The sequence below is a fragment of the Podarcis filfolensis genome (assembly GCF_964270895.1).
Source record: "Podarcis filfolensis genome assembly, chromosome: 6".
In the NCBI taxonomy this organism is placed as follows: Eukaryota; Metazoa; Chordata; class Lepidosauria; order Squamata; family Lacertidae; genus Podarcis; species Podarcis filfolensis.
The window spans coordinates 1,626,763-1,654,085 of NC_139609.1; the positions used below are offsets into that span (position 1 = coordinate 1,626,763).

A 27,323-nucleotide genomic window follows, 5' to 3' on the forward strand; every position below is an offset into this window, starting at 1 on the left:
TAAGCTCTGGGTAGCCAAGCACAGGCACATTTACAAATTCGTTTGTGTGTGTGTGCATGCAGGACAAATTCTAGAGGTGCCATCCCGTTAGGTTGCAACAGATTGTAATGGATTGTTTTGAAGTCACTTCAGTACCAGATGGGGAAAAAATGATCCCAACCCTGTCATATAGTTTGCCAGAAATCGTGTCCTCCCTCAAAGAGGGCACGTGTTGCGGTGAGACCTGGAGACCAATCCCCTGTGTTGTGGGTGGGTAAGATTGGTCAGCCACAATACTGATTGGTAGGTCCCTCGATGTTGGGTTCCATCTGGCCAATGGGGCACAGTCCAAACGGATTGAGGGACCTATATATACGCATGCACATGACCCAGAGCTTCCTCTTTCGGCCCGTGCATTCGGAACACCTGCCCACCTCTCCCTACTTTTAGAGCTTGTTGCGCTTGACCTTGCTATGCCATCGTGTGTCATCTGTCGTTGGGACAGGGGCACGGCAGGAATTTTCCCCACTTGGCTGATTGGCTGTTGCCATTTGGGTTTCGCCTGCCGCGCAGCGAATCGTCACAACTTGTAAGGTTGCAGATGGGCTCTGGTTCAGGTGATAGGGAAGGGGAAACGTTCTCACCATCCCTGTGTGAAGGGTATTCCGTTAAAGGAATCCAGGGACTCGATGGTTTGGTCATCCCCTGAGAGGGGGTTGTGCCCGTGCCTGAGTCCAGGGGGACATTTGGGTGGTGGAGATAAACTGTTCCCGGCTTTCCGCTTATCCAGGTGTTCACCCTTGGCTGACCTATGCTGGAACCCTGGGTCAGCGCTACCTGCATGGCAGGGAGCTAGTCAAACCAGAGCCTATGCAACCAGCCACTTTCTGTAATCAATAAAGTTGTGGCCTAAATTCTGCCAAAAACCAAACTAAAATTTGAGTCAAGTGTGAATTTATTTAGGGGGGAGGTTTCTTGGTCTGAACATGCAACAAAGGTAGCAACCCTAACCAAACTCCCTCTGTTATGTTTTTTTACCACGTGAGGTGGAAATCTAAAGAGGTCTGACATTATTGTACTCTCACCACCACATTGGAACAGGCTACCAAAGATGCCAACTCTAATCTTTATCAGTGTCATGTGAGGGCTGTTTTATTCTCTGGGACTGTAGAAATTGTTTTGGTTGGCTGACTTTTTTTTTTTTTTTGAGTGGGTTGTTTTAAGGTGGCCAAGAATTATTTTAAATGGGGTAAAATAAAACAGATAGTATGTGCTTAGCCTTAGCTAGCTCCTTTTGTCTGACTTTTGGTGCTCTTTCTTTTTTATTACAGATAGGTAGCCGTGTTGGTCTGCCATAGTCAAAACAAAAAAAAATTTTTTTCTTTCCAGTAGCACCTTAAAGACCAACTGTTGGTCTTTAAGGTGCTACTGGAAAGAAAAAAAATTTTTTTTTGTTTTTTCTTTTTTATTGTATGAATTCCTTTATTGATGTTTCTGTTTTTATATTTCTGCAAGCTGCTTTGGGGCATGGATGGTTTACACCTGAAAAGTGTTGCATAAAACAAGTTAACATAAACAGGTGCTGCAAGGCTTTTGTTAGGCGATTGGATTTCTAGATCTGGACAGTCCTACAGATTGTGTACCTTCAGATTGTGGGCTTTTGCTGCTAGCTGAAATGATTCTCGCTTTAATGAGCTTGTACTATCATTTTATTCTAGGGCTACTACAAGAGAACACCAGATTATGCCTTGATCAGGGAGTGGAAGAGGACTGGTTGCTTTGCAGTCCCAATGGTTCACTCCACATTCCTGATTGACCTGAGAAAAGAGGCGTCGGATAAACTGGTGTTTTATCCCCCACATCAGGATTATACCTGGACCTTTGATGACATCATTGTCTTTGCCTTCTCAAGTCGACAAGCAGGTAGACTTCTGAACTAGCTATGGAATAATGGATTGGAGAATGCAGTGAATCCAGGGAGGGTTTAAATTACCTATTTTGACAACTCGAAGAGAAACAATTTACGGTATTACTATTTTAAAAACAAAAACCCTGAACTCTAACAGTGTTTAGAGTGACAATGGCAGTACACATGTGCCGTCTTTTGTACTCGTGCATGAACACTAAGGGACCATGTGGTGATCAGCCAATCCTTTCACAAGTTGTAGCTAGTGGGTTTCACTTTGAACCATTAAGCAGGAGCATAATTGTCCTGTGTTAATGATGTGATCCTTAAACAAAGGAGCAAACAACCTACATTATTTTCCCATGTATAAGCCTGATAGGGAATGCTGGTGTTTGGTGGCGGTGGTGAGTGGGTGAGTAGTGGCAGGTGGGTGAGCGATTGGCAGTGGCGACCTCCTCCCCCCCCCCCCGAAAGCAAAACAACTCAAGGGCAATCTTCCCCTTATTTGTTACAGTAGAGAATGCAGGACCCCCGTTGGAGGAGTGGTATGGCCCTAGCTGGGTGTTGGACAGAAGCCACTCCTCCCGGATCCTTTTAATAGGATACCCTTTTCCTAAAGGAGGAGCAGGCAGAGGCTACAACCTCCTCTTCACCAAAGATCTAGGTTAAGCCAGTGCCTTACCACCTAACAAAGTTGTAACGAAACCAGGCAAAAACCAGATGGCCAGTGCCAGTTTGCCAAATGGAAAAATTCCTGCCCACCCCTGTTAATACTGTGGCCGACTTGGTCCATAGCAAGGCCAAAGCACAAGAAAAAGCAAACAGATTGAGGGAGGGTCTGCAGGAGATCAACACAAAAGGCAGGAAAGACTTCTAGGCAGGCCACAATTCAGCGACCCCTGGGAGCGGGTCCAAGCGTCCCCATTGGCTGTTTGGGCTCACTGCCAGCAGAACGCCTGTCCAAGAGCTTCCGGCATTGGCCAATAGCTGGCAGCCAGGCGATCTGGCCTGCCATTTGTCGGATCACTTGTGGGCCTGGGGCCTGGCCACAACACCGCCCACCAATGAGGGTGAGCAAACTTATAAAAGGTCTAACATGTTATTGAATACCCTACAGAGATTAAAAGCAAGATGCTGCACACAGGCTTATGATCAAAGGCACAAGGGAAAAGGAAAGTGGGTAGAGAGGGAAAAGGAAAACAAAGCAAATGACTTGAAAGGAGATGATACTACTAAAGAGGACGAAAAGTATTGCTTTGAAATGATCGTGGAAATAGTTTTACACAGGAAAGCAGGCCTGAGGCTGGGGAATGAGAGAGCTGGATGTGCAAGTAATGGATTAAATCACTGCCCAATCCCTTCACATCAAGATACATTTTCACCCATTCCCCATAATGATACCTGGCAGTTGAACTGTGGTTTGGCAAGAATCGTAGTCAGCTGGTTGCCTTAGAAAATAGAGTTCATAATGGGACCAATGCACAACAGCCCTTTCCACAGGCAACCCCACACTTCTAAAAACAATACCTGGGGGTTCTGCTATTAATAATCTGTGCCGCTGTAGCTGTCTCAGCAGATTGTGTCTGCATGAAAATGTTCAGTTTTTGAGCTTGGATTCCCCTCTCCTGGAAAATCAAAACAAAGGGACTTCTGGTGCAAGCAGGGGTGGGAAGGGCTGGTAAGAGCTGGAATTATCTGTTTTGAACTTCACATTGGAAGTCAGCTTCTGAGTAGCCTGAATTTCTGCTTCCTATTAGGGCTGCTATTCCTGATCTACAGCAGGCTCAAATGCCAACTAAAGAAGGGACACGCATGTTCAGGAGAGAATCACATGTGCACACACAATGGTTTCACTGTGTAACTGGTGTGGCAAAAATAGCAATACATTGGTACCTCAGGTTAAGTACTTAATTCATTCCGGAGGTCCGTTTTTACCCTGAAACTGTTCTTAACCTGAAGCACCACTTTAGCTAATGGGGCCTCCCGCTGCTGCTGTGCCGCCGGAGAATGATTTCTGTTCTCATCCTGAAGCAAAGTTCTTAACCCGAGATACTATTTCTGGGTTAGCGGAGTCTGTAACCTGAAGCATATGTAACCTGAAGCGTATGTAACCCGAGGTACCACTGTACAAGCTTCAGCTGTCTCTTCTTTTGGGTCTCATCCCAAGTGTCTCTGTCAAGGGGCCTGTGTTCCAGTGATGTGCTGAGATGTATCCGGAGTCTGTTGCCTAATGGATAGCTAATGACACTGGGCTGAGTCCTGCACCTGGTTATGACGTTCTTCATTGAGCCTGGTGTGCTTTGATAGCACAGCAGTTTCACATCTTGTTCTATTGAAGCACAAATGTGAAGGCTGAACAACGAGTGAAGGCCAGCTTGGGTTTTCAAACATGTGCATTGCACAAGGAACCAGTATTAGCTATTGCTTCCTCCTCAGTACGCTTTCAGTTGTAATCCTGAATTTGCCACGGGCAGAATTCTTGGTCTGAAGTCACAGGACACCAACACTTCGCTGAAGCTATTCAAGTCTGCTGACATCACTCTGCAGGTGGCTGGAGCCAACAGAAACCAGCAGGGATGGTTCGAGATACACCTTTACCCAGTCCAAATCTCCCCCAGTCCAATGCAAGCGGCTTTGGGTGGCTCTGCCTGCCATTCCAGCTACACACCAAATATTATCCATCTATTCTCATTCTGTTGGAACTATTGGATTATACCATTTGGCTGCTGCCAGTACAGTACTTTGGCCACAGTTTTAAAAAGCCCAACTAAATTTCAGTGTTGTAATCTCACCCAATAGAAGACTTATTAGTGGCAGATTCATATGTATGTGATATCCCTTCATTTCTTTTATATATGTCTAGTGATATTTTCCTAAGCATTCTTAATCTTCTCACATATCCACCAAAGAGGAATACAGTCTGCAATTTCTCCTCACATTTCCAAAATATTCCACTGACATCTGGGGTATAACTTTGCTAGACAGTGTGAAGATGACACTATATAACATCTTATTAAAAATTTCTTTTCCACAAGGTGAGAAAGCTGTGTAGGAAGTAAATATTTCTTCCCACAATTCATCTGAGATGCTTTTTTCTAATCTTTTTTTTTAACCAATCATGCACTTGCAACTCAGGTAACTTTGCTTGCTCTTTCCCTCTTAATCTGCTTTCTCCTTGGGCCAGGGTCAAGTTGGCGTGGCCACACAAGCCTCCTAAGAGCCCCCTTGTTCTCCTCTAATAAGTGATTAAAACTCTCCTCCTCCTCTTTTATGGTGTCCTTTTCATAATAATCCTTTTTCTTTTTTTTCTTTTTATTATTATTAAGTTTTACAACATATTACAACATATCTAATCATCAAAATGCAAAAAGGAGAAAACATTCCCCCAATCCCCTCCCCCGCCTTGGACTTCCCTCAACTTCCTCTTCTGGTTTTTCCCAATATTGGCTTCCCCTGCTTTCTTTTTTATACTTCCATATGAATTCTCTGTATGAATTATGTATGAATTATTGTTACCTTTTATTACTTAAACATCACCTTCATAGCTTTTATACTTATTTTTGTCAATTGTAAATGTTTACTCAAACCCTGCTGGTGAGTCTATTTCTTTACATTGTTTCTGTAGATACAACATAAATGATTCTCAAGAGGGAAAGAGCAGAGTTACCTGAGTTGCAAGTGCTTGATTGGTTAAAAAAAAAAAGATTAGAAAAAAGCATCTCAGATGAATTGTGGAAAGAAATATGTACTTCCTACACAGCTTTCTCACCTTGTGGAAAAAGAAAATTTTAATAAGATGTTATATAGTGTCATCTTCACACTGTCTAGCAAAGTTATACCCCCGATGTCAGTGGAATATGTTGGAAATGTGAGGAGAAATTGCAGACTGTATTCCTGTTTGGTGGATATGTGAGAAGATTAAGAATGCTTAGGAAAATATCACTAGGCATATATAAAAGAAATGAAAGGATATCACATAAATATGAATCTGCCACTAATAAGTCTTCTATTGGGTGAGATTACAACACTGAAATTTAGTTGGGCTTTTTAAAACTGTAGCCAAAGTACTGTACTGACAGCAGCCAATCCAAATCCTCGCTGCCCGTGGCTGAGGTAAACTCGGCGCAGCCATGGACGGAGAGTCCAGTGGATGGGCGGCGGGTCTGGGCTGTGCCATGGGCATTGTGATGGGCACATCGCAGGGCTTCAGCTGGAGCTTGGCGCGCCTGCTGGCATGGTGCCCGGCTCGGCGGCCGCACTGGAGCAGCTGGAGGTTGAGCTGTGCGCCACCTGCTAGGCGCTCTGCATACGCAGCCTTCCCGCCGACCTGGCCTTGGACGACGGGCTGCAGCACATGGTGCGCACCACCTGGGAGCTCCACAGGGACGGGCCGATGGAGCGGCTGCTGCTCGTCAACAACGCCGGTGAGCGGGCAGCTCGTGCAGAGTGCGTTCCTCCTCCAGGTCCGGAGGCAGCTGTGGGACCGGCTTGCAGGGTATTTGTATTTTTCAAAATATAGTCCAGCCCCCCACAAGGTCTGAGGGACAGCGGACCGGCCCCCTGCTGAAAAAGTTTGCTGACCCCTGGGCTGTTAGCATCCTAGCCACAGTCATAGCGTACATACCGTATTTTTCGCCCTATAGGACGCACTTTTTCCCCTCCAAAAATGAAGGGGAAATGTGTGTGCGTCCTATGGGGCGAATGCAGGCTTTCGCTGAAGCCTGGAGAGCGAGAGGGGTTGGTGTGCACCGACCCCTCTCACTCTCCAGGCTTCAGGAGAGCCGCAGCGCCAGCCCCACAAGGTCGGGAGACAGCGGGGAGGCGGAACGCCGCCATCCCGCTGTCTCCCGATGTGGTTTGGATGCTGACGGCGGGGAGACGCGTGCTTCTCCCCGCCGCCAGCCCCTCAAGCTCCGAGGACAGTGGGGAGGCGCAGCGCGTCTTCCCGCTGTCCCCGGACCTGGTCTGCAGGCGGGCGGCAGGGAGAAGAGCGCTTCTCCCCGCTGCCGGCCCCACAAGCGCCGGGGGGGGGGAAATAATATTTTTTTTCTTTATTTCCCCCCAAAAAAACTTGGTGCGTCCTATGGGCCGGTGCGTCCCATGGGGCGAAAAATACGGTAAATAATTTCTTCTTTTCTGTTGGCAGTTCTTGACCTGAAATGCCTAATAAAAAAGCTTCTGGTCTTTTAATAAAAGTCAATTTAAACATTTTCTTGATTTCATTATAAATCGTATCCCAATAATTTCTGATCAATTTACAGTTCCACCACATATGAAAAAGTGCCTTCTTTTTCTTTACATTTCCAACATTTGTTGGAACCTGTTTTATACATTTTTGCTGTTTTTTTCAGGTGTAATATACCATCTGTACATCATTTTCATATAATTCTCTTTTAATAATATACAATCAGTAAATTTCAAATTCACACTCCACAATTTTCCCCATTCTTCCATTTGTATATTTTCATAATGATCTTTTCAATCATTTAATTCTTTTCAGCATTATTCTGTATGTTGTTGTTGTTTAGTCGTTTAGTCGTGTCCGACTCTTTGTGACCCCATGGACCAGAGCGCGCCAGGCACTTCTGTCTTCCACTGCCTCCCGCAGTTTGGTCCAACTCATGCTGGTAGCTTCGAGAACACTGTCCAACCATCTCGTCCTCTGTCGTCCCCTTCTCCTTGTGCCCTCCATCTTTCCCAGCATCAGGGTCTTTTCTAGGGAGTCTTCTCTTCTCATGAGGTGGCCAAAGTATTGGAGCCTCAGCTTCACAAACTGTCCTTCCAGTGAGCACTCAGGGCTGATTTCCTTAAGAATGGATAGGTTTGATCTTCTTGCAGTCCATGGGACTCTCAAGAGTCTCCTCCAGCACCATAATTCAAAAGCATCAATTCTTCGGCGATCAGCCTTCTTTATGGTCCAGCTCTCACTTCCATACATCACTACTGGGAAAACCAAGGCTTTAACTATACGGACCTTTGTTGGCAAGGTGATGTCTCTACTTTTTAAGATGCTGTGTAGGTTTGCCATCGCCTTTCTCCCAAGAAGCAGGTGTCTTTTAATTTCGTGAATGCTGTCACCATCTGCAGTGATCATGGAGCCCAAAAAAGTAAAATCTCTCACTGCCTCCATTTCTTCCCCTTCTATTTGCCAGGAGGTGATGGGACCAGTGGCCATGATCTTCGTTTTTTTGATGTTGAGCTTCAGACCATATTTTGCGCTCTCCTCTTTCACCCTCATTAAAAGGTTCTTTAATTCCTCCTCGCTTTCTGCCATCAAGGTTGTGTAATTTGCATATCTGAGGTTGTTGATATTTCTTCCAGCGATCTTAATTCCGGCTTGGGATTCATCCAGCCCAGCCTTTCGCATGATGAATTCTGCATATAAGTTAAATAAGCAGGGAGACAATATACAGCCTTGCCGTACTCCTTTCCCAATTTTGAACCAATCAGTTGTTCCATATCCAGTTCTAACTGTAGCTTCTTGTCCCACATAGAGATTTCTCAGGAGACAGATGAGGTGATCAGGCACTCCCATTTCTTTAAGAACTTGCCATAGTTTGCTGTGGTCGACACAGTCAAAGGCTTTTGCATAGTCAATGAAGCAGAAGTAGATGTCTTTCTGGAACTCTCTAGCTTTCTCCATAATCCAGCGCATGTTTGCAATTTGGTCTCTGGTTCCTCTGCCTCTTCGAAATCCAGCTTGCACTTCTGGGAGTTCTCGGTCCACATACTGCTTGAGCCTTCCTTGTAGAATTTTAAGCATAACCTTGCTAGCGTGTGAAATGAGTGCAATTGTGTGGTAGTTGGAGCATTCTTTGTCATTGCCCTTCTTTGGGACTGGGATGTAGACTGATCTTCTCCAATCCTCTGGCCACTGCTGAGTTTTCCAAACTTGCTGACATATTGAGTGTAGCACCTTAACAGCATCATCTTTTAAAATTTTAAATAGTTCAGCTGGAATACCATCACTTCCACTGGCCTTGTTATTTGCAGTGCTTTCTAAGGCCCATTTGACTTCACTCTCCAGGATGTCTGGCTCAAGGTCAGCAACCACACTACCTGGGGTATACGAGCCATCTATATCTTTCTGGTATAATTCCTCTGTGTATTCTTGCGACCTCTTCTTGATGTCTTCTGCTTCTGTTAGGTCCTCACCACTTTTGTCCTTTATTATGGTAATCTTTGTACGAAATGTTCCTTTCATATCTCCAATTTTCTTGAACAGATCTCTGGTTCTTCCCATTCTGTTGTTTTCCTCTATTTCTTTGCATTGCTCGTTTAAGAAGGCCTTCTTGTCTCTCCTTGCTATTTTTTGGAAATCTGCATACAATTTCCTGTATCTTTCACTATCTCCCTCGCATTTTGCTTGCCTTCTCTCCCCCGCTATTTGTAAGGCCTCGTTGGACAGCCACTTTACTTTCTTGCATTTCCTTTTCATTGGGATGGTTTTCGTTGCTGCCTCCTGTATAATGTTGCGAGCCTCCACCCATAGTTCTTCAGGCACTCTGTCCACCAAATCTAAATCCTTAAACCTGTTCCTCACTTCCACTGTATATTCATAAGGGATTTGATTTAGATTGTATCTTACCAGCCCAGTGGTTTTTCCTACTTTCTTCAGTTTAAGCTTGAATTTTGCTATAAGAAGCTGATGATCTGAGCCACAGTCAGCTCCAGGTCTTGTTTTTGCTGACTGTATAGAGCTTCTCCATCTTTGGCTGCAGAGAATATAATCAATCTGATTTCGATGCTGCCCATCTGGTGATGTCCATGTGTAGAGTCGTCTCTTGTGTTGTAGGAAAAGAGTGTTTGTGATGACCAGCTTGTTCTCTTGGCAGAACTCTATTAGCCTTTGCCCTGCTTCATTTTGAACTCCAAGGCCAAACTTGCCAGTTGTTCCTTTTATCTCTTGACTCCCTACTTTAGCATTCCAATCCCCTATAATGAGAAGAACATCCTTCTTTGGTCTCATTTCTATAAGGTCTTGTAAGTCTTCATAGAACTGGTCAATTTCAGTTTCTTCAGCACCAGTAGTTGGTGCATAAACTTGGATTACTGTGATGTTAAAAGGTCTGCCTTGGATTCGTATCGAGATCATTCTATCATTTTTGAGATTGCATCCCAGTACAGCTTTCGACACTCTTTTGTTGACTATGAGGGCCACTCCATTTCTTTTACGGGTTTCTTGTCCACAGTAGTAGATATGATAGTCATCCGAACTGAATTCGCCCATTCCCGTCCATTTTAGTTCACTGATGCCCATGATATCAATATTTATTCTTGCCATCTCATTTTTGACCACATCCAACTTACCCAGGTTCATGGTTCTTACATTCCAGGTTCCTATGCAATATTTTTCTTTACAGCATTGGACTTTCCTTTCGCTTCCATGCATATCCGCAACTGAGCGTCCTTTCGGCTTTGGCCCAGCCACTTCATCAGCTCTGGATCTACTTGTACTTGTCCTCCGCCCTTCCCCAGTAACATGTTGGACATTTTCCGACCTGAGGGGCTCATCTTTATATTCCTGTTGTCTTTGTCCATGGAGTTTTCTTGGCAGGGATACTGGAGTGGCTTGCCGGTTCCTCCTCCAGGTGGATCATGTTTGGTCAAAACTCTCCACTATGACCTGTTCATCTTGGGTGCCCTGCTCGGCATAGTTCATAGCTTCTGAGTTCTTCAAGCCCCTTCGCCACGGCAAGGCAGTGATCCATGAAGGGATCACTTCTGTATAGACATTGCTATATATTCTATATTCTGTATAGACATATAATGTCTATATTCTGTATAGAAATTGCTATAACTCCTTTTTAGTTCCTTTTAGTTCTTCCCATCAAATGCAAAGCTGCTTCTACCCCCCCCCTTAACTCACTTTTTTTATCTGAATTATAGCTGCTTTGGAATTAATGCACTGCCTAGTATATATTAGATGCTTGAGAAAACAATAGATACTGCTGGCTCCCTTCCCCCATGACTCTCCGTCCTGTCAGTCAACTAAATGGGACAGGACATGCAGCCTCCTGTATTAGGAGGCTTAGTTATTACTGATTACTGAATTATTCAGTTATTATTCAGTTATTATTCAGTTATTACTGATTACTGAATTATTACTGATTAGGAGGGATTAATTGGAATCAGACTGTCACTCTGCCTGCAGGACCAATCCAAAATACAATCTGAAAGGGGTCAAGGAGAACAGACTCCCCTGCCCACCTCCTCATGTCTTCCCCCCTCTTGCTATCCCTAGACATCCAGATGTACATCTGCAACAGAGAACACTATGGCTTCCTGCCTGTGCCCTTGAAACCTCACCAGACGCTGGAGGAAGAGGCTGACAATGTTGTTCATGTTCTGACTGAGGCAATGAGTAAGTAAAAGCACACTTCGCAACACTGTCAAGAGAGGCTTCCTGCCAGCAGTCGCCATTTTGCCTTAGGATGCTGCGGGAGTCGGGCAACTGGACTAACCTGTGAGCCTCCACTGCCAAGAAAGGGCTGTGAGGCCAAGCACTGAGAGTTGATTAGATAATTATGATAAGATCATAACAGAGTCTGTGTTCCTTAATTATGAAGAGGAAGGATTTTTTTTAAAAAAAGAGTTAGGATTTTAATTGCTGTCTTTGTTTTCAAAATACTTACGGTCCAGATACAAATGAAGTAAATAAAATAAAATACAGTGGTGCCTCGCAAGACGAAATTAATTCGTTCCGCGAGTTTTTTCGTCTAGCGAATTTTTCGTCTTGCAAAGCACGAAATCCCATAGGAATGCATTGAAATTCAATTAATGCGTTCCTATGGTCAAAAAAAAGTCCAAAGAAAGCCAAATTTGGTACAAAAAGAGTTTATTAAGTGCTCTTTAAAGTCACACATACTGTAAAGAGCATTTCAAAAATTGAAGGAACAATAAATTAAGTTTCTAAACATGACAGAAAAACATTTAAAAATCAACAAAGTGTACAGTACATTTTCTAAGACTCTGGGGAACAACTTGAAGAAGGTTCCTCTTCCACTCTTTGCTTCTTGCTGAAGAACCTGTCCATGGTCTGCTGCTTCATCCGCCTTTTCAGCACCTCCCTGAAAGACGACATGACCCTCGTATCAAAAGTGTTCGCAAGGTCACGTGTCAGGTCCTTGTCAGGGTGGTGCCGCTGTGCAAAAGCCTGCACATCTTTCCACTTCTGGCAAATGTCCCTCAGTTCTTTGGAGGACAGCCGCTGTGGAATGTAGACCTCCGTCGTCACAACCTCCAGGAACTCCGCTGCAAAGTCTTCAGCCGCAGGAACATCAGAACTGGCAGCCTCTCCATGCCTGACCACGCTGTGGATTCCAGATCTTGTCTTGAACCGGTCAAACCAGCCTCTGCTTGCCTTGAAGACTTCTGGCTCGCCTGAGGTTCCTGGCTGTTCCCAGACGAGGTCTGCATGCAAGGCCTTGGCCTTCTCACAAATGACGGCCTCAGTCACTGTGTCCCCTGCACGCTGCTTCTCTTCTAACCAAATGAGCAGCAACTTCTCCACCTCCTCCAGAACAGCTGGGTGGTTCTTCACGATCCTGGTGACTCCCTTGGCTGCATCAGTCGCAAGGATCTTCTCCCTCATCTTCAGGATGGTGCCAATGGTCGATGGGTTCCTGCCGTACTCCCTGGCGAGGTCTGTCACACGCATTCCACCATCGTGCTTCCGGATGATCTCCTTCTTCATTTCCAGCGTCACCTTCTGCTTCTTCCTCTCGCCGGCCTCTGCAGCAACAGTCTTCTTGGGTCCCATGGCAGCACAGCTCCTACCTTCGTAAACTCGGGGGGGGGGGGAAATCAGTGCTTCACATCCAAAAAATTCAAAAGCACCCAGCCACCCACCACACAGAAATTCAAACCCAGAAATTTTTTTAAAAAAACAACAACATGGCCCAATGGTCACAAAAAGTCATAAAAATAAAAAAAAAACCACACAAGCTTCCAGATTCTTGCAAACCCCTCCTCAACTGTTCCCCCAGCCACCCACCACACAGAAATTCAAACCCAGAATTTTTTTTTTAAAAAAACAGCAGAGTGGCCCAATGGTCACAAAAAATCATAAAAATGCAGAAAAAAAACACACAAGCTCCCAGATTCTTGCAAACCTCTCCCCAACACCAAGTCCTTGAATTCCAAACACCCCAACCCAAAATCCAAAAACCCCCCAAAAAGTTTTAAAAGTTTAACTTACCAAATGGCTGCAAAAGAAGTTTTGGAAAAGCTTCAAAAATCAGCAAAGTCCTCAAAAACCTCAAAAAAGGCTATGTGTTGCTCCTCGAAGTCAAGTCGCAACTGCACCTCTTCAAGCAATGCACCCTGGGTATTAACGGTTTTATGAAAAAGGAAACAAACTTGCAAGACGTTTTCGTCTTGCGAAGCAAGCCCATAGGGAAATTCGTCTTGCGAAGCAACTCAAAAAAACGGAAAGCTCTTTCGTCTAGCGAGTTTTTCGTCTTACGAGGCATTCGTCTTGCGGGACACCACTGTATTGATGTACCTAATCTGAGTTCTTACGTTGACTAAGGAATTGCAAATTATTATAATTGTTACTTATTTCAGTTGTGAATATCTTCCCATGTGGCATCCCAAAGTGAATTATAATATAACAACATATATAAAATAATTAAAACAAGATTTAAAAACTGTTAGAAATGTAGGACAGTTTTAAAGAGTGAGTTCATACATACAATCAAATCAAATATAAGACAGGTACCAACTGGGATAATTTTTATAAGAGTTTTTGAAAAGAGGAAACCCTTTAGCAGGCACCAAAGAGACGACAAGGAAGTACCTACCTGTCTGATATGCAATGCGAGGGAGTTCCAGAAGGATGTTGCAGCCAACTAAAGGCCTGATTCAGGCTTCGGGCCCCTGATAGGATGGCCTCTCCAGGACGCCCTCTCCTGCAGGGGGCAATGGGCTGTTGGGGATGAAGCAATCTTTTCTGTATCCTTGTTCCAGCTTTGTACACCATTATCAGTACCCTGAACCTAGTCTGGTAAGTAACTGGCTTTCTGACCTGGGCCCAGTGCTGTGGACTTAGGTGGTGCCCCAGCACAAGTTTTCCCCGGCCTCACTTCCAAATAGTCTTGAACCAAAAAGTAAAGTCTGCATCGGTGCTAACCATGGTTAATGCTAATTAGGGCTGATGCCACAACTAAAACCAAAATTTTGAAGTGTGTATGCAAATCCCAGTTATGAGGGAATTCCATTAGTATTAACTAGCAGTGCTGCCAAATTTTAGAATTAGGGCTTTGATCTTCCAAGGGATGTCCCTCAGAATAGCAATATGTGCCATACTGACATGATACCAAATTGTATCAGATTCATTTTTAGGATACCAGAACTAGGAATCTGCCCAGCCAGAATATCCTTCAAAAGTAGTTCAGATGCTCCATCTGCACTGCAGATACAGTCCAGGTTTGCAACAAGATATTCCAGTGCAGAGAGAACCAAGTGGTACTTTGCTTTTGTAACAAAGCACACCTGTGTTTTATTATTGGTAAGCTTTTGATCTTTTAAATATATGTAATAAGCAGTAGCATACTATGACTGTCACCCGAAAGCCACTTAAATAGAGGAGCAAGACTAAATAAGTGAGTTGCCCCCCACAATGAGAAGTGAGCAAATTTCAAGGGTTTCTTTCTTCACCTGTTTTGATGGTTCTCATCCCTTCCAGTTGACCGTCCTCCAGTTGAGCCTTCAGAGCAGGTCACAGTTCCTCCAAAGCACCCAGACAAGATGGGATTTGATGAGGTAACAGGAAAATGTCTGCTTTAGCATGCCAACTTTTGTGGGAGTGAAAAGGGACAGGGCAAAATCCAATAAGCGGTTATGGCAGACTTAAGCTAAATGGCTTGAAAAAGTCAGCTATAGTCTGATCTGTATTATTATATATGTTTATTTATACTCCTCCTTTTTCCCTGATGGAACTCAAGGAGGCTTACAAATAAAAACAAGGATTGCTAAAAACATAGGCAAGGAAACAATTAAAACCAATTAAACATTGATTATTATTTTTTGCATATTTCTATGGTATTATATTTGTTCTTCAATCTGTCATTACTGTGCAACATTTTAGTTGGTCCTAATAAAACTTTTACCCTACTGGGGCTTCAGGACTTTTTTTATAGTGGACCATTGCTGCTACTTAAGCTTTTTGTATGTTTTTTCTTTGGTTGTGTATTTGTGTGTGTGTGTTTTAAAGCACAGTGCATATTCTTTCAACTATGGCCTGGGGTACTCCATGTGAAAATAAGATGTTGAATGTCTTTTTCTTTCTCCTTGGGAAGATGGCAATTAATACCGAATACAGTGGTACCTCTGGTTACATACTTAATTTGTTCCGGAGGTCCGTTCTTAACCTGAAACTGTTCTTAATCTGAAGCACCACTTTAGCTAATGGGGCCTCCCACTGCCGCCGTGCCACCGCTGCACGATTTCTGTTCTCATCCTGAAGCAAAGTTCTTAACCCGAGGTACTATTTCTGGGTTAGCAGAATCTGTAACCCGAGGTACCACTGTACAGTTTTTTAGAGGATAGAGCTACATTTTACAAGAGCACGGTGCAGCTCCCAAATCCATGTTTCCGTCATGCACACTAATACATGGGGAGCTGTGAGGGATGCTTCTTGCTGCTTCTTTAATCCAGCCACTCTCCTTTAAAAATACGGTACCCACCAGACGTTTTTGTGGTGTTCTCTCTACCCCATCCCCACCTGGGTGTTAGAATCCCAAGTGGGCCCAGATGTGGTTGGGGATAAGGACAGCTTAGAATTCATAGACAATAATTGGTGGGTGCAAGAGAGGTTAAACAAAGTCCCCCCCTACCCACCACACAAAGCAAGCACATCCCTGGGGCCACAGTGGTGATTATCAGGCTCTTTTATTCAGGTTCTTCCCACACCATCTTAATGTCACCTTCTGGGACCCACAACCCAGACTCACTCCTCCATTCCACAGGTGAATCTGCAGAGATCTGTGTCTGTAAATGGTAGCCATCCTGTATTGGCATTAAGAATGGAACAGCACAAGGCATCTCTAGCTCCCTCCTAAAGTCATACAAGAAGATTATCATAAGAACTAAGCAGTGGCTCTTTCTGAACTTCCTTCTTAACAAATCCTGTTGTGCTTATCAGGCATTAAGCATGATATGGCATCTGTAAATATGGTGTGGAACATTGAGAGTTCATTGGCTTGGGTGAGGGTAAGTTTGTTTTTTAGGCTATTCAGGTGATAGTTGATTAGAGGATGGCGGGGAGAAAGCACCTCCTGCCTGCAGGAGTTTTCCCCTCATAGGGTCTTCGTGCCACACCCCTATCCAGACCCACTGTTTGAGATCTACTGACACAGAAGAACACCGTGTACAAGGAGGTGGGTTAAAGAAAGCTCAGATATCTTCTGTGCATTGAATAACAGCACCCCCACAGGACCATTGAATCCTGTTGAGCAGTTGGGGAGGGACTGATGCAAATCTGCCTCTTGGCACTTGTCCTCAACCCTGAAGGAGCTGTGCCCAGTTTCTCCAGCCTTGATGGCTCTCTGTTTACATGGCTTGTATAATTAAATGTGGAGACAGTGCCTGGTTCTGTGACAGATAGACTATGTTTGGAGCCGATCCTGCCTGCCTGACCTGTGTTTTAAAATATGCTGTTGATTTGTGGCTGCATTATTTGCCAGCCTTATTTATCTATGTCCTGTTTGGAGGAAGAGCTGGAGCACAAGCTGGTTTTATTTTTGTCTGCTTGTTTCTGCGCCCGATACTTGAAGGCTGCACTTGTTCTTTCTTGCCTTTAGCAAGGAGGGCATCCCAAGGACCTGCACACATGTGCTCAGGGATCATTTTGCCTTAAAAGGCTTGGGCTAGGTGGGAAACTTTTTCCACCCACTGTTTACTAGTGGTGGTGGAGTGTGTATGTGTTTAAAAAATAGTAGGATAAACCTTGAGTTCAGACAAAGTAGGTGCCAATGTGTTCTTAGTCCCAGCAGAAGACCGGAATAACCAAAATGCATGCGCATCTTGGGGAAGGGTCATACCTCATAAGTACAGCATGTGCTTTGTATTCAGGAGGTCTCAGTTTTAATCGCTGGCATCTCCAGGTTGAACTTCCTGAAATCTTGGACAGCTGCTGCCAGACATTTACCTGATTGACATAATGCTGAGTCAGAGCTAATTTAGTCTTGGCGGTTGGCTTAGTCTTTGCTTTGTTTGAACATGCAAACCCATCCAGGCAGACTAACCCTTGCTTGATTTCTGTCAGCAAACTAAAGTGAAGCCAGGATTTGTTGCGGGTTTACAAACCTTGGCTTTTTAAAACTATGGTTTAGTGCAGGAGTAAGGCCCATGGGCCAGATGCGGCCCAGTTGCCTCCTCAATCCGGCCTGCAGACGGTCTGGGAATCAGCATGCTTTTACATGAGTAGAATGTGTGCTTTTATTTAAAATGCATCTATGGGTTATTTGTGGGGCATAGGAATTCGTTCATTCCCCCCCCCAAAATATAGTCCGGCCCCCCACATGGTCTAAGGGACAGTGGACCGGCCCACGGCTGAAAAGGGTTGCTGACCCCTGGTTTAGTGTTAAGCAAACTATGGTTTGTTTTCCTAGACCACACACTCATCAAGCCAGAAAGCCATGAGGAAAGAACAACTGGAAAACAAAACCAAGCTGTGGGGAAACATGCTATACAGTGGTACCTCGGGTTAAGTACTTAATTAGTTCCGGAGGTCCGTACTTAACCTGACACTGTTCTTAACCTGAAGCACCACTTTAGCTAATGGGGCCTCCTGCTGCTCCCGCGCCACCGGAGCACGATTTCTGTTCTCATCCTGAAGCAAAGTTCTTAACCTGAAGCACTATTTCTGGGTTAGCGGAGTCTGTAACCTGAAGCGTATGTAACCTGAAGCGTATGTAACCTGAGGTACCACTGTAGTTTGTTTTCTTGCTTGGCTGTAAGGTGATGTTATTCGTTGAGCAAACCATGATTACAACATGGCTTAGCATTATGTGGGAATGCAGCCACAGTGTAGATAATAGTGAGGTAGGAGTCAGTTAAGGCAGTGTCTTATGTTCATATGTACAAGTGTAGAATTATCAACTCTTCTCCCAATTAATTTGAGTTCTTAGCAGCTTTTTCCATTTCAAATTTACTTTTACACTTGTTTGAACAATTAATTTTTTTTTTACTTATTAGGTGGTGATTATATTTTGATTATGTTGATAAAAAACACCCATAAACTTTTCAATTCTGCCACGCAAATGTCCCATTGCCTTGTTCAGATTTGCACTGAACCTCCTGGCTTCTTTCTCTGTAGATTTTTATGATCAACCTCAAGCACCGGAAAGACAGGCGGGACAGAATGCTGCGAACTTTGTACGAGCAGGAAATTGCAGTCAAACTAGTGGAAGCTGTGGATGGAAAGTGAGTAGATGGTTATGGTATTTTGTCTTTTTTATTAACGTGCTGCCATTTGTGAATTATAAACACTGGATGATGTAAAGTTTGAACATTCTGCCTTGACAACCCCACTAGATTGTTTTCAGTGCTGTGAATTAGATGGCTAGCAGAAATGGAGTGTGTGATGCATCATTTGCCAGTGAGTAGTAGTGTGCTATCAGAAGGGAAGGCTTCTCTGAGCCACAGATGAGGGTGTCTGCATGAGGTCTCTGCATAATTCAGCTGCTCTGGCCTTTCAACTAGGCTCTGCTGAGTGTGGTCAGTTTTGGTGCATCTCTCTGAACTGGGGAATTGGAGCAGAAGAATTCCCTGTTTTCAGAAGAAGCTGCTCATGGTCTCCTTACATCCAGTCTGATCAGTGGTTCATACAGATGCACAGAGGAGAGGCTCATCTGAGGACAGGTTATTCTGACTCTTACAAGTTATCTAAACTGTTTCGGGTTGTAAGAGCAAAGAGGCTCTCAGAGATCTGCAGTATATTTTGATGCCCAAAAGATTCTCAAGTTGGCCTTTTCTTTTGATACTCCTGTATAGCTTGTGAACTAGAATATTGTAGAACCAAATCTTAATGAGTTCAATCCCCTGGAGAAATGGAGCGCTATCGGGCTGTTTGCATAGTCCATATTTCCCTAGGAGCCTCCATGGGAAATTTTTGCTGTTAGATTCCTGTACCTGTTGTATTTAAATCCACCTCTCTTAACCGAAATGCAGTTGTTAAGTAGAATTGTCAAGACAGTTTCATATACCCAAAGCTTTCTATAATTGCACAGAGACCATTGTTCTAAAGAGGATGTTGATAGCAGGTTTCTTGCCGTTGGCTCCAAGTCAAGTAGCAGATACCTTCTCATACGCTGAGATTTGCTCTCCTCTCACACACAATCCTCTTGATTAGCAAATCCAAGGCCATGTCAACAGCAGGTTAATCTTGTTAAAGCTCTCAGACTAGAAAGGAAGAAATGACTGGGCGGGAGGTGGTGGGGTAACTACTTGTAAAGGTTCATCCAGGTAAAAAAATATCCTGCAAATAGATGACTAGCATTATCTGGAAGAAAAGTTATTGCCACTTGGTGCAGGTTTTCTATTGGCAGAGAGTTTTTAACAGAAGAGAGAATTTAAATGATGTTATCCTTGGAGTCTAAACTGGTGCAGTCCATTCTACCACTTCATTCTTCTGCATGCATTGACTTTCTTCATATCCTGAAAACCTATGCTTAGGTGACTTAACCCTTGTTCCTTGCAGAGCATTGAATGCAACCCAGCTGAAAGCTCTCAACATAGACATGCTTCCCGGCTACCAGGATCCTTACTCCTCAAGGGTGCTGACTAGAGGAGAGATTGGCTGTTTTCTTAGCCACTACTATATCTGGAAGGAGGTGAAGTCTATTAACTGCTTGTCTTGATTGTAATTATCCTGGGATGTGTGGGGAAGTCTTTTGAGAGCCTGAAAATTAGATCCCTGTCAGTAACAAAATGGCGGCAGATGGAGGCAGGGTTTGGCATAATCAGCTGACAACTATTGACATTTTATGTTGACATCTAATCTTACTTTTGAAATTGCTGGATTATTTGCAAAAGCAATTTACATCTGGCACAGAGTCACCTGCTTTGAAAGTTCTACCCCCTTGGCCCTTTATGTCACTTTCAGAGCCTCAAAATAATCAATAAGAATTGTAATGTTGCAACAGGTAGATGGATGTGTAGCACAGATGCAGCTTAAAAGAATTTGGCATTGGTTCTGCATCTGGTACAGTTTCAAGCTGTCCCACAGCAGACAATACAGCTCCAGGCACCATAAGTAGAGTCAATTTCAGTTACTTTCCTCCCACAAACTATTCCTTTAAGGTGGAAGACAAGGAGCTGGATAAAGTCCTGGTCATTGAAGATGACGTGCGCTTTGAGCACCAGTTCAAGAAGAAGCTCACAAAGTTAATGGATGATATCGAAAGAGCCCAGCTTGACTGGGAGCTCATGTAAGTAGTGGTCTTCTCTGATTTTGCCTGTGAAAGGTCTTCTCTTCCTTCCATGGAGCTTGGAAATGATCCATAGGTGTATCTATAAAAGCACCTAACACTGAAATAGGAGAGAAGTATGCCTAAGAATTGATCAGCTCTCGCTTTAGGAAAGTGGAGGAAAAGGGTGGCTTTTAGGAGGTTTCATTGACTACCACATGCAGATGTTCCCCCAAAGTCTGGAAATTAAGGCACACTTTTTCAGGAAGTTTGGCCTTTTACTTAAAGCAGTTTATTTGTAGACGGTCCCTTAATTGCTTACTACCGGTGAAAACTGATTGGAAAGTGTCTGATTGGTTTTGGCCAATGTCTCATACAGAAATGCACCAGGCAACCTCTACTAGATAGGAGTGTTGGTCTCTCATTTGCTTTATAGCCCCACTGGGCTGCCCTGTCTGGAGATGCAAAACTCATTTTTAAGACAATTTCACTTGGGTTTTGAGTTTTCTTTCTAATATTTATAGCAGAACATGAACTTACTGTCATGAACTGTGTGTGACTGGCTGTTTATTTCTTAGATCTCCATGTTTCTTTGATAAAGCTCAAAACAGCTTCCATGGAGCTCCCAGTGGTTTTCCATCCAGGCAGTGATGAGGTCCACACATGCTTGGATTCAGCTTCTTGGGCCTACATACCTGTGACATGTATGTGAACGGAATGTCAGTTCCATGGCAGAACCACCTGTCTTTTTTTTCTAGATACATTGGCCGGAAACGGATGCAGGTGGAGCGTCCAGAAAAGGCTGTTCCCAATGTCATGAACCTTGTGGAAGCTGATTACTCTTACTGGACGCTGGGCTATGCCCTCTCCTTGCAAGGAGCTCGGAAGCTGATAGGAGCCGAACCTTTCAGCAAGATGTTGCCTGTTGATGAATTCCTTCCAATCATGTACAACAAGCACCCAGTGTAAGTTTAGTTGCGCTGGTTGGGTTGTACTGGACTAGTTAGCTAGGTTTGCACCATACTGCATAGCACTGTGGTAAGCAAGCATCTGCCTCCTATTGGAACCTGGGTTACTCAACCAAATTCGGATTGCATTTATTAGGTTACCTTCTCAAATAGTCATTGCGGAAACTGCTGCTACAACTACTTTGGGAATGACTTTGTAGATACAGAGAAGGACTGTTTGTGAGAAAGGGACAACGAGGGGATGAATGGGAAGAAAGGGGATAAGGCACCTCTATCAAGCAGGCATATTTCCAGGGAGAGCAAGGGAATAGGTCACAAAGGAGTTGATTTGAGTCGAGACCAAGAAATAGGTAGTGTAGATAGCAACAGAACTTCAGACAAATAAGTGCGTCTCTCTCCTTGTGTGTGTAATGTGATCCTCTTGATATCTTTTGTTGGTCAGTTAAATTTTTAAAATTAAAATATGACATGAGGCAAGTGCCCTGTGATAAATGGACTCCAGTGGTGGTGTGTTCTTTTGGTTTATTTAACACACACCTCTTTGCCCAGGCGTCCCCAAACAGCAATGCTGTACTGTCCACATGACATTTTATTGTATTGATTTGTTTTAGCATGGCTGTATTAATCAATGGTTGTTAACCGCTTTTAGGATTTTAAAAAATGAAATGCAGTCTAGAAATGGTTTTAACAAAAATTGAAATATGATGGGACGGTGGGAGGGGTATTATTTCCCCAGCGAAGCACACTTGGTGCCATTTCACCTTTGGTGTGTTTTTGGCACCAGGTGCAGACTTTTTATTTTCTCCAGGGTTTTTAAGAACTGCTACTTTTTCTTTTTTTTTTTGTATGTTACTTTTACCTGTTGCTCAGTTTTCATTTTCGATTCTGTACGTCATTTTTTAAAAATATTGGAAACATTTTATTATGTTGAAATGTGGCATATAATACATAAAAAGTCATAACCTTGGTAAGTTATCCCCACAGAACCTGGAAGGAGCAGGTTCACAGCTTCAGAGGCTCCTACATTCAGCAGTGTCACAGGAGACTCAGGCAGCCTCGGTGGGGAGGAAGCACAATTCAAATTTCTGAGCACAATTCAAAGTGTTGCTGTTGACCTTTAAAGCCCTAAATGGCCTTGGCCCAATATACCTGAAGGAGCGTCTCCATCCCCATCGTCCAGCCCAGACACTGAGGTCCAGCGCCAAGGTCCTTCTGGTGGTTCCCTCACTGTGAGAAGTGCCGTTACAGGGAACCAGGTAGAGGGCCTTCTTGGTAGTGGCGGCCGCCCTGTGGAACGCTCTCCTACCAGATGTCAAGGAAGTAAACAACTATCTGACGTTTAGAAGACATCCGAAGGCAGCCCTGTTTAGGGATGTTTTTAATGAATGATGTTTTAATGTATTTTTAATCTCTGTTGGAAGTTGCCCAACAGATGGGCGGGGTACAAATAAAAAATTAGTAGTAGTAGTAGTAGTAGTAGTAGTAGTAGTAGTAGTAGTATTTTCCCATCTCTGGCTGATTTGCCAGCTGTGTCCCCTTTTGGACAGAGAAGACTTGACCACTGTACTCCATATTCTGATAATTTCGAGTTTGGATTATTGCAATATGATCTACGTGGGGCTGCCCTTTAAGATGATTTGGAAACGTCAACTGATCTGAAATGCAGTGCCCAGATTGCTGGCTGGGTTTTTGTTTATATCTCATATGTTTTAAAATAGTTGTACTGGTTGCCAATTTGCTTTCAGGCCCAATTTAAGGTGCTCGTGTTAGTGGTAAAGCCCGAAACAGCTCAGGCCCCAAACACCTGAAAGGCCATTTCTTTCCCTACAGATCTTCTTTGGTGCTGAAATGGTCAGGGTGGCCCGCTGGGGGCTCTCCCACCACCCTCAGAGGATTGGGGGGCTGATGGCTCAGGAGAGGGCAAAGTTATGGAACTGCCTCCCAACAGAGGCGCATGTAGCACTTTCGTTGTGCAGCTTTTGACAAATGCTGAAGATGCCCCTCTTTATTCTGGCTTCTGATAGTGGAGATGTATATTTTTAGGACCCACCTCATTTCTGTGATGGTTAAGTTGTTTTAAACTGTTTTTAATATTGTGTTTTAATTGTGGTAGCCTGCTCTGAGACCTTAGGGTGAAGGGTGGGCAATCATAATAGTAATACTACTACTTCTACTGCTAATAGATTGAGGCTGAGTTCACTGAAGAAGTGATTTTCTACTGAACAGCTCTGACCTATCTGTTATGAAATATGAAAGACAAAAAATATCTCCATGGCTTTAAAGCGTAGTGCTAAAATGCTCCCTTTTGTATCTGTGGCCATGCTGACATTGTTGTTTTCTCCGCTTTAGTGCCAAGTACATGGAATACTATGAACCTAGAGACTTGAAAGCCTTCTCTGCTGAGCCTCTGCTGGTCTATCCGACACACTACACTGGGCAGCCAGGATACCTTAGCGACACAGAGACATCCACCATCTGGGACAATGAGACCGTAGCCACTGACTGGGACAGAACCCTCTCTCGGAAATCCCGGCAGCAGGGCCAGATCCACACAGATGCCCAGAACAAGGATGCTCTGCCACCTCAGCCCTCTCTTGACGCAGCATCTGGAAGGGATGAGCTATGACTGTTCACTGGCCAAGGAACCCCTGACAACATTGGCAACAGCTGGACTTGCCTCATGCACCATCTTTTGACCTTTCAGAGATATTAACGTTTTGTCTAAACTGGCAGATGCAGTCATTTTGAGCTGACTGGTTTTAACTGAACAAGAGTCTCCTGTTTTGTAGGAGGAACGGCTGAGCCTGACTGAGTCAGGTTGGCAGACATCTGAGAAATACTGTATTGACAGTAGGCCATTTCCCCCCATGTCTGGGTTTGAACCATGGGACCCTCTGCTGAGCTGGAGGACTCTAGAGGGCAGCAAGTTTACACTCTGAAAGGACAAAGCTTTCATAAACAATGTCTTTCTACACTTTGTGTAGAATTACTGTATTTATAAAGATTAATATATACAGAGGAGAGGTTTAAAGGCCCTTCCATGTTAATTATTGGATTGCTGCCAGGCTTTGTCAACCACGTTCTCTGAGAGAAATCGTATAGGGAGGGGGAGACTGTCAAAGAGTTGCTGCCAAAAATTATCCCGTGGCTTTAGCTATCTGAATTACAAGTGGATCTTTGTTTTGTCTATTGTGAATCCTCAAAGGTGCAAATAACTTGTATTTATTTATAGATACAAGGACTGGTGGTGGTGGTTACGAAGAATTTCTACAGCAACTTCCAACCTGCAAAATTATTTGTAGTCCTTGATCTACAAAGTCTTCCTCACCACAGTCTCATGGGAGCGAAGATGTTAAATGCTAGATCACACAGCTTCAGCAATCAGCGTTAGTAGGTGGTTTCCTTGTGTAAGTGAGCTTTTATAGATTAAATCCTACAGAGAGAATTTAAATATCGCCTCACACACGATGCTTGTTCACACATTCAGCAGCAGCACAAGAAATCCCCTACTGGCATATGTGAGTAAGTGTCTCTCTGACTTCTGCTGCACTTGTGACCCAGCAGGAATTTGAACCCAGATCTCTTCAGATCCATGCTGAGCACTTATATATAAATGAGGCAATCTCAGCTCTGGTTAAGATCCTGTGGTATTCCCTTCACAACTTACAGCAGTTGTCTCTGTCTCCCAAACATTGCAACCTCCTTCCAGCCTCGGGCACAGATACCTTTTTAAAAACTGAAATATTGTCTGGAATAGTTGTCAAGCAGGTGGTCATCAGAACAGAACCCTGCCTCTCCCATTTTATATGGAAAGAAGGGTGAATGGTGAATGTAAACTGAGATGACTATAACACAATGTCTTGGGGGTTTTTTGAGAGTGAGCAATCTTAAATATCTCTTGACTGCTAATTCATTTTTAAAATAGACAGACAGACATTATTTGTTTCAAAGACAACACATGAGGGCTCCCTTTCAACTTTGTACCAAAGACAAATCTCTGGTTGTATCAAGCTTGCTGATCTCTGTTTTGTTAAGATGATTTAAACTGTTTGCATACTCAATTCTTGTCTTTGTCACCCCCATCATGAAAACCACGCTTGTCCATTTTGGGATGAGCTGATACCCTCCCTGTTGGACAGTGTCTCAACACACTAACATCACATCTTTAGAAATGCACCAGAAGTCAAGTGGCCATTTAATTTTGTAATGTAGACTTCAGAGTTTGAAGGGAAAATCATTACTGAAACAAAACTTTTAAAATAAAAAACTAAGGGAAGAAACTATATGTGCTTAACCTGCTGTAGATGCTGAACACACGAATTGTTGTTCTTAGATGGAATAACTGTAGTATCCTGTTACACTCTTTCCTAAAGGGATGGTGTTGCTGCTTATCAGCTGGTCTGATAATACATAGCAAGTCAACTTGTCTGTTGTCATGTCTTTTATTTGTGACTTTAAATATTGGCAGTATGGTGTGATGTGATCTGATTGGGCACTCCACAGTCCAGCTGGAGTTTGTCATCTCTGCTTTGAAAGATTAATGACACCTGGTAAAACTCCTTTGGTCTTGAAATGGCTTGGAGGGAGCAGAATCTTGTTGCAGGAGCCAGCTGCATAGTTCTTACTCAGAACTCCAAGCCTGTATACCTGGATATCTCTGACGATGTCCCATCTAGGCACTGAGCCTCAGCTGTGCTTAAGATTCAGCAGGGTTGGTATGTGTCTTCAGCCCTGGTGTGGTGGGGCTGCTGCAATTGGCCCCTTGACTTACAGAGTTCTTCCTGGGAGGAAAGATTATGCTGCAATGATACAGGTAAGAGTGGTGTGCCCCTGCCATATCTTTCTCTGTGGTGGAAAGAAGAAGGTGCATAAGCTAATTGATATCTGAGCACCAGGGGTTTTGATCCTTGCATTACCTCAGCAGTGAATCTGCTGTTCCTGTGCAATCTCATCTTATGATTCTCACCATGGATGCATGCACTTCCTGTTGGTTTGGAATTGAACTATGTAGTCTCGTTTGAAGCATTTAGTACTCTGGGTACAGACGCTCTGGAGAAACGAGAACTGATTGTTGAAAAGTACAACCACACTATGGAAGTAATTTACCAACTGGCCCTAAATTGTCTGCTTACAGCAGGGACACGGAATTGACAAACTATTTGCCAGACCTAGCCCATGAAGCTTTTCCAACCAGCACACAGTCACCCACTCTCTTCTCAGCCCCACCCCTATCTTCATAGTGACAGTGATCAAAAACACACCCCATACAAATGCAGTTGTTAAACTGGCTCATGGAGGAGATTGATCCCTTTCTGCATGGGCAAGGTGTATGCATTGTGTTGTGTGATGAGAACGGGGCTCTCCTTCCTCACCATACAGCAGAGAAATGATGTAAACTGTGCCCGTACAGAATGAGAGCAGGAATGCCTTGATGATACCCAGTTGCTATGTTGCAGCCTTCCCTGGCTCTAGTTATGACGCTCTGCAGTGTTTCCTAAAAATGAAGTCACAAAGCTGTAGCAAGTTGGCATTCCTGCTACACCACAGTGTCCAAAGTAGGACAAAGAAGTTCAGAATATAGCTGGGAAGACTTAAAACTGCAGTAAAGAAGGGAGGCTAGTTTTGTGTTTCCTGGTGCATATTTAGGGAGCCATGAACCTTGTTCTTGGAAAAACAAGTCAGTTTCACTTGATTTTTTTGTGGTTTTCCTCCCCCTTCCTCAAATCCCATTACAATTACCCGTAACATTGATGGATGGGAGTGGTGGTAAAATAGTTTTTTTCTGGTATAGCCCAGGATTGTTTAAATGCAGCACAGGAGTTTGGAAAGGGTACAAATAAAATGGGAGCGAATAGGATCATGACTGTCCAGGGTCTCTTAGGGGTAGGGCAGGCATTCTATATTATATTCTCATCCCTAGGAGAGTTCTTCAAAGAAAGCAAAGTTTTGTTTTCCTTAACAACGGATGTTTCTAAAATCTTAGCGCAATGTGTTTTCACTCAAGTGAATTGCTAGGAAGTGATGCGGGGATTTTCATGGCCAGCTTCTTGGGGGCAG

The 27,323-nt window shown here is 43.9% G+C and overlaps 2 protein-coding genes and 1 long non-coding RNA gene across 3 annotated transcripts in view; 1 reads left to right on the forward strand and 2 right to left on the reverse strand.

Annotated features, from left to right (window-relative positions):
- COLGALT2 (collagen beta(1-O)galactosyltransferase 2) overlaps nucleotides 1–25,688 on the forward strand; it is a 57,397-nt gene extending 31,709 nt beyond the window's left edge. The window contains exons 5-12 of the mRNA XM_083621407.1: nucleotides 1,698–1,902; nucleotides 11,130–11,249; nucleotides 14,574–14,650; nucleotides 18,207–18,313; nucleotides 19,590–19,722; nucleotides 20,192–20,319; nucleotides 21,057–21,263; nucleotides 23,616–25,688. Of these exons, the coding sequence (XP_083477533.1) occupies nucleotides 1,698–1,902; nucleotides 11,130–11,249; nucleotides 14,574–14,650; nucleotides 18,207–18,313; nucleotides 19,590–19,722; nucleotides 20,192–20,319; nucleotides 21,057–21,263; nucleotides 23,616–23,892 (1,254 nt within the window). The 3' untranslated portion in view covers nucleotides 23,893–25,688. The remainder of the gene's footprint in view (nucleotides 1–1,697; nucleotides 1,903–11,129; nucleotides 11,250–14,573; nucleotides 14,651–18,206; nucleotides 18,314–19,589; nucleotides 19,723–20,191; nucleotides 20,320–21,056; nucleotides 21,264–23,615) is intronic.
- Nucleotides 11,479–14,567, reverse strand: LOC310765899. The gene is made up of 2 exons (XR_014549862.1): nucleotides 13,392–14,567; nucleotides 11,479–11,564 (listed from the first exon to the last, which is right to left on the reverse strand). It is a non-coding gene; the product is annotated as an uncharacterized lncRNA (long non-coding RNA).
- LOC310765867 (putative CENPB DNA-binding domain-containing protein 1) lies at nucleotides 11,707–12,662 on the reverse strand. The gene is made up of 2 exons (XM_083621482.1): nucleotides 12,126–12,662; nucleotides 11,707–12,095 (listed from the first exon to the last, which is right to left on the reverse strand). Exons 1-2 carry the CDS (start codon nucleotides 12,645–12,647, stop codon nucleotides 11,850–11,852), a joined length of 768 nt encoding a protein of 255 aa, XP_083477608.1. The 5' UTR covers nucleotides 12,648–12,662; the 3' UTR covers nucleotides 11,707–11,849.
- Nucleotides 25,689–27,323: the final 1,635 nt, after the last annotated feature.

Excerpts from the sequence above, each read along its gene's own strand:
- LOC310765867 (XM_083621482.1), bottom strand. The coding sequence starts at position 12,647 with ATGGGACCCAAGAAGACTGTTGCTGCAGAGGCCGGCGAGAGGAAGAAG. Across the intron at positions 12,096-12,125 it reads TTGCAGCGGAGTTCCTGGAG|CGGCTGTCCTCCAAAGAACT; the intron begins GTTGTGACGACG and ends TACATTCCACAG.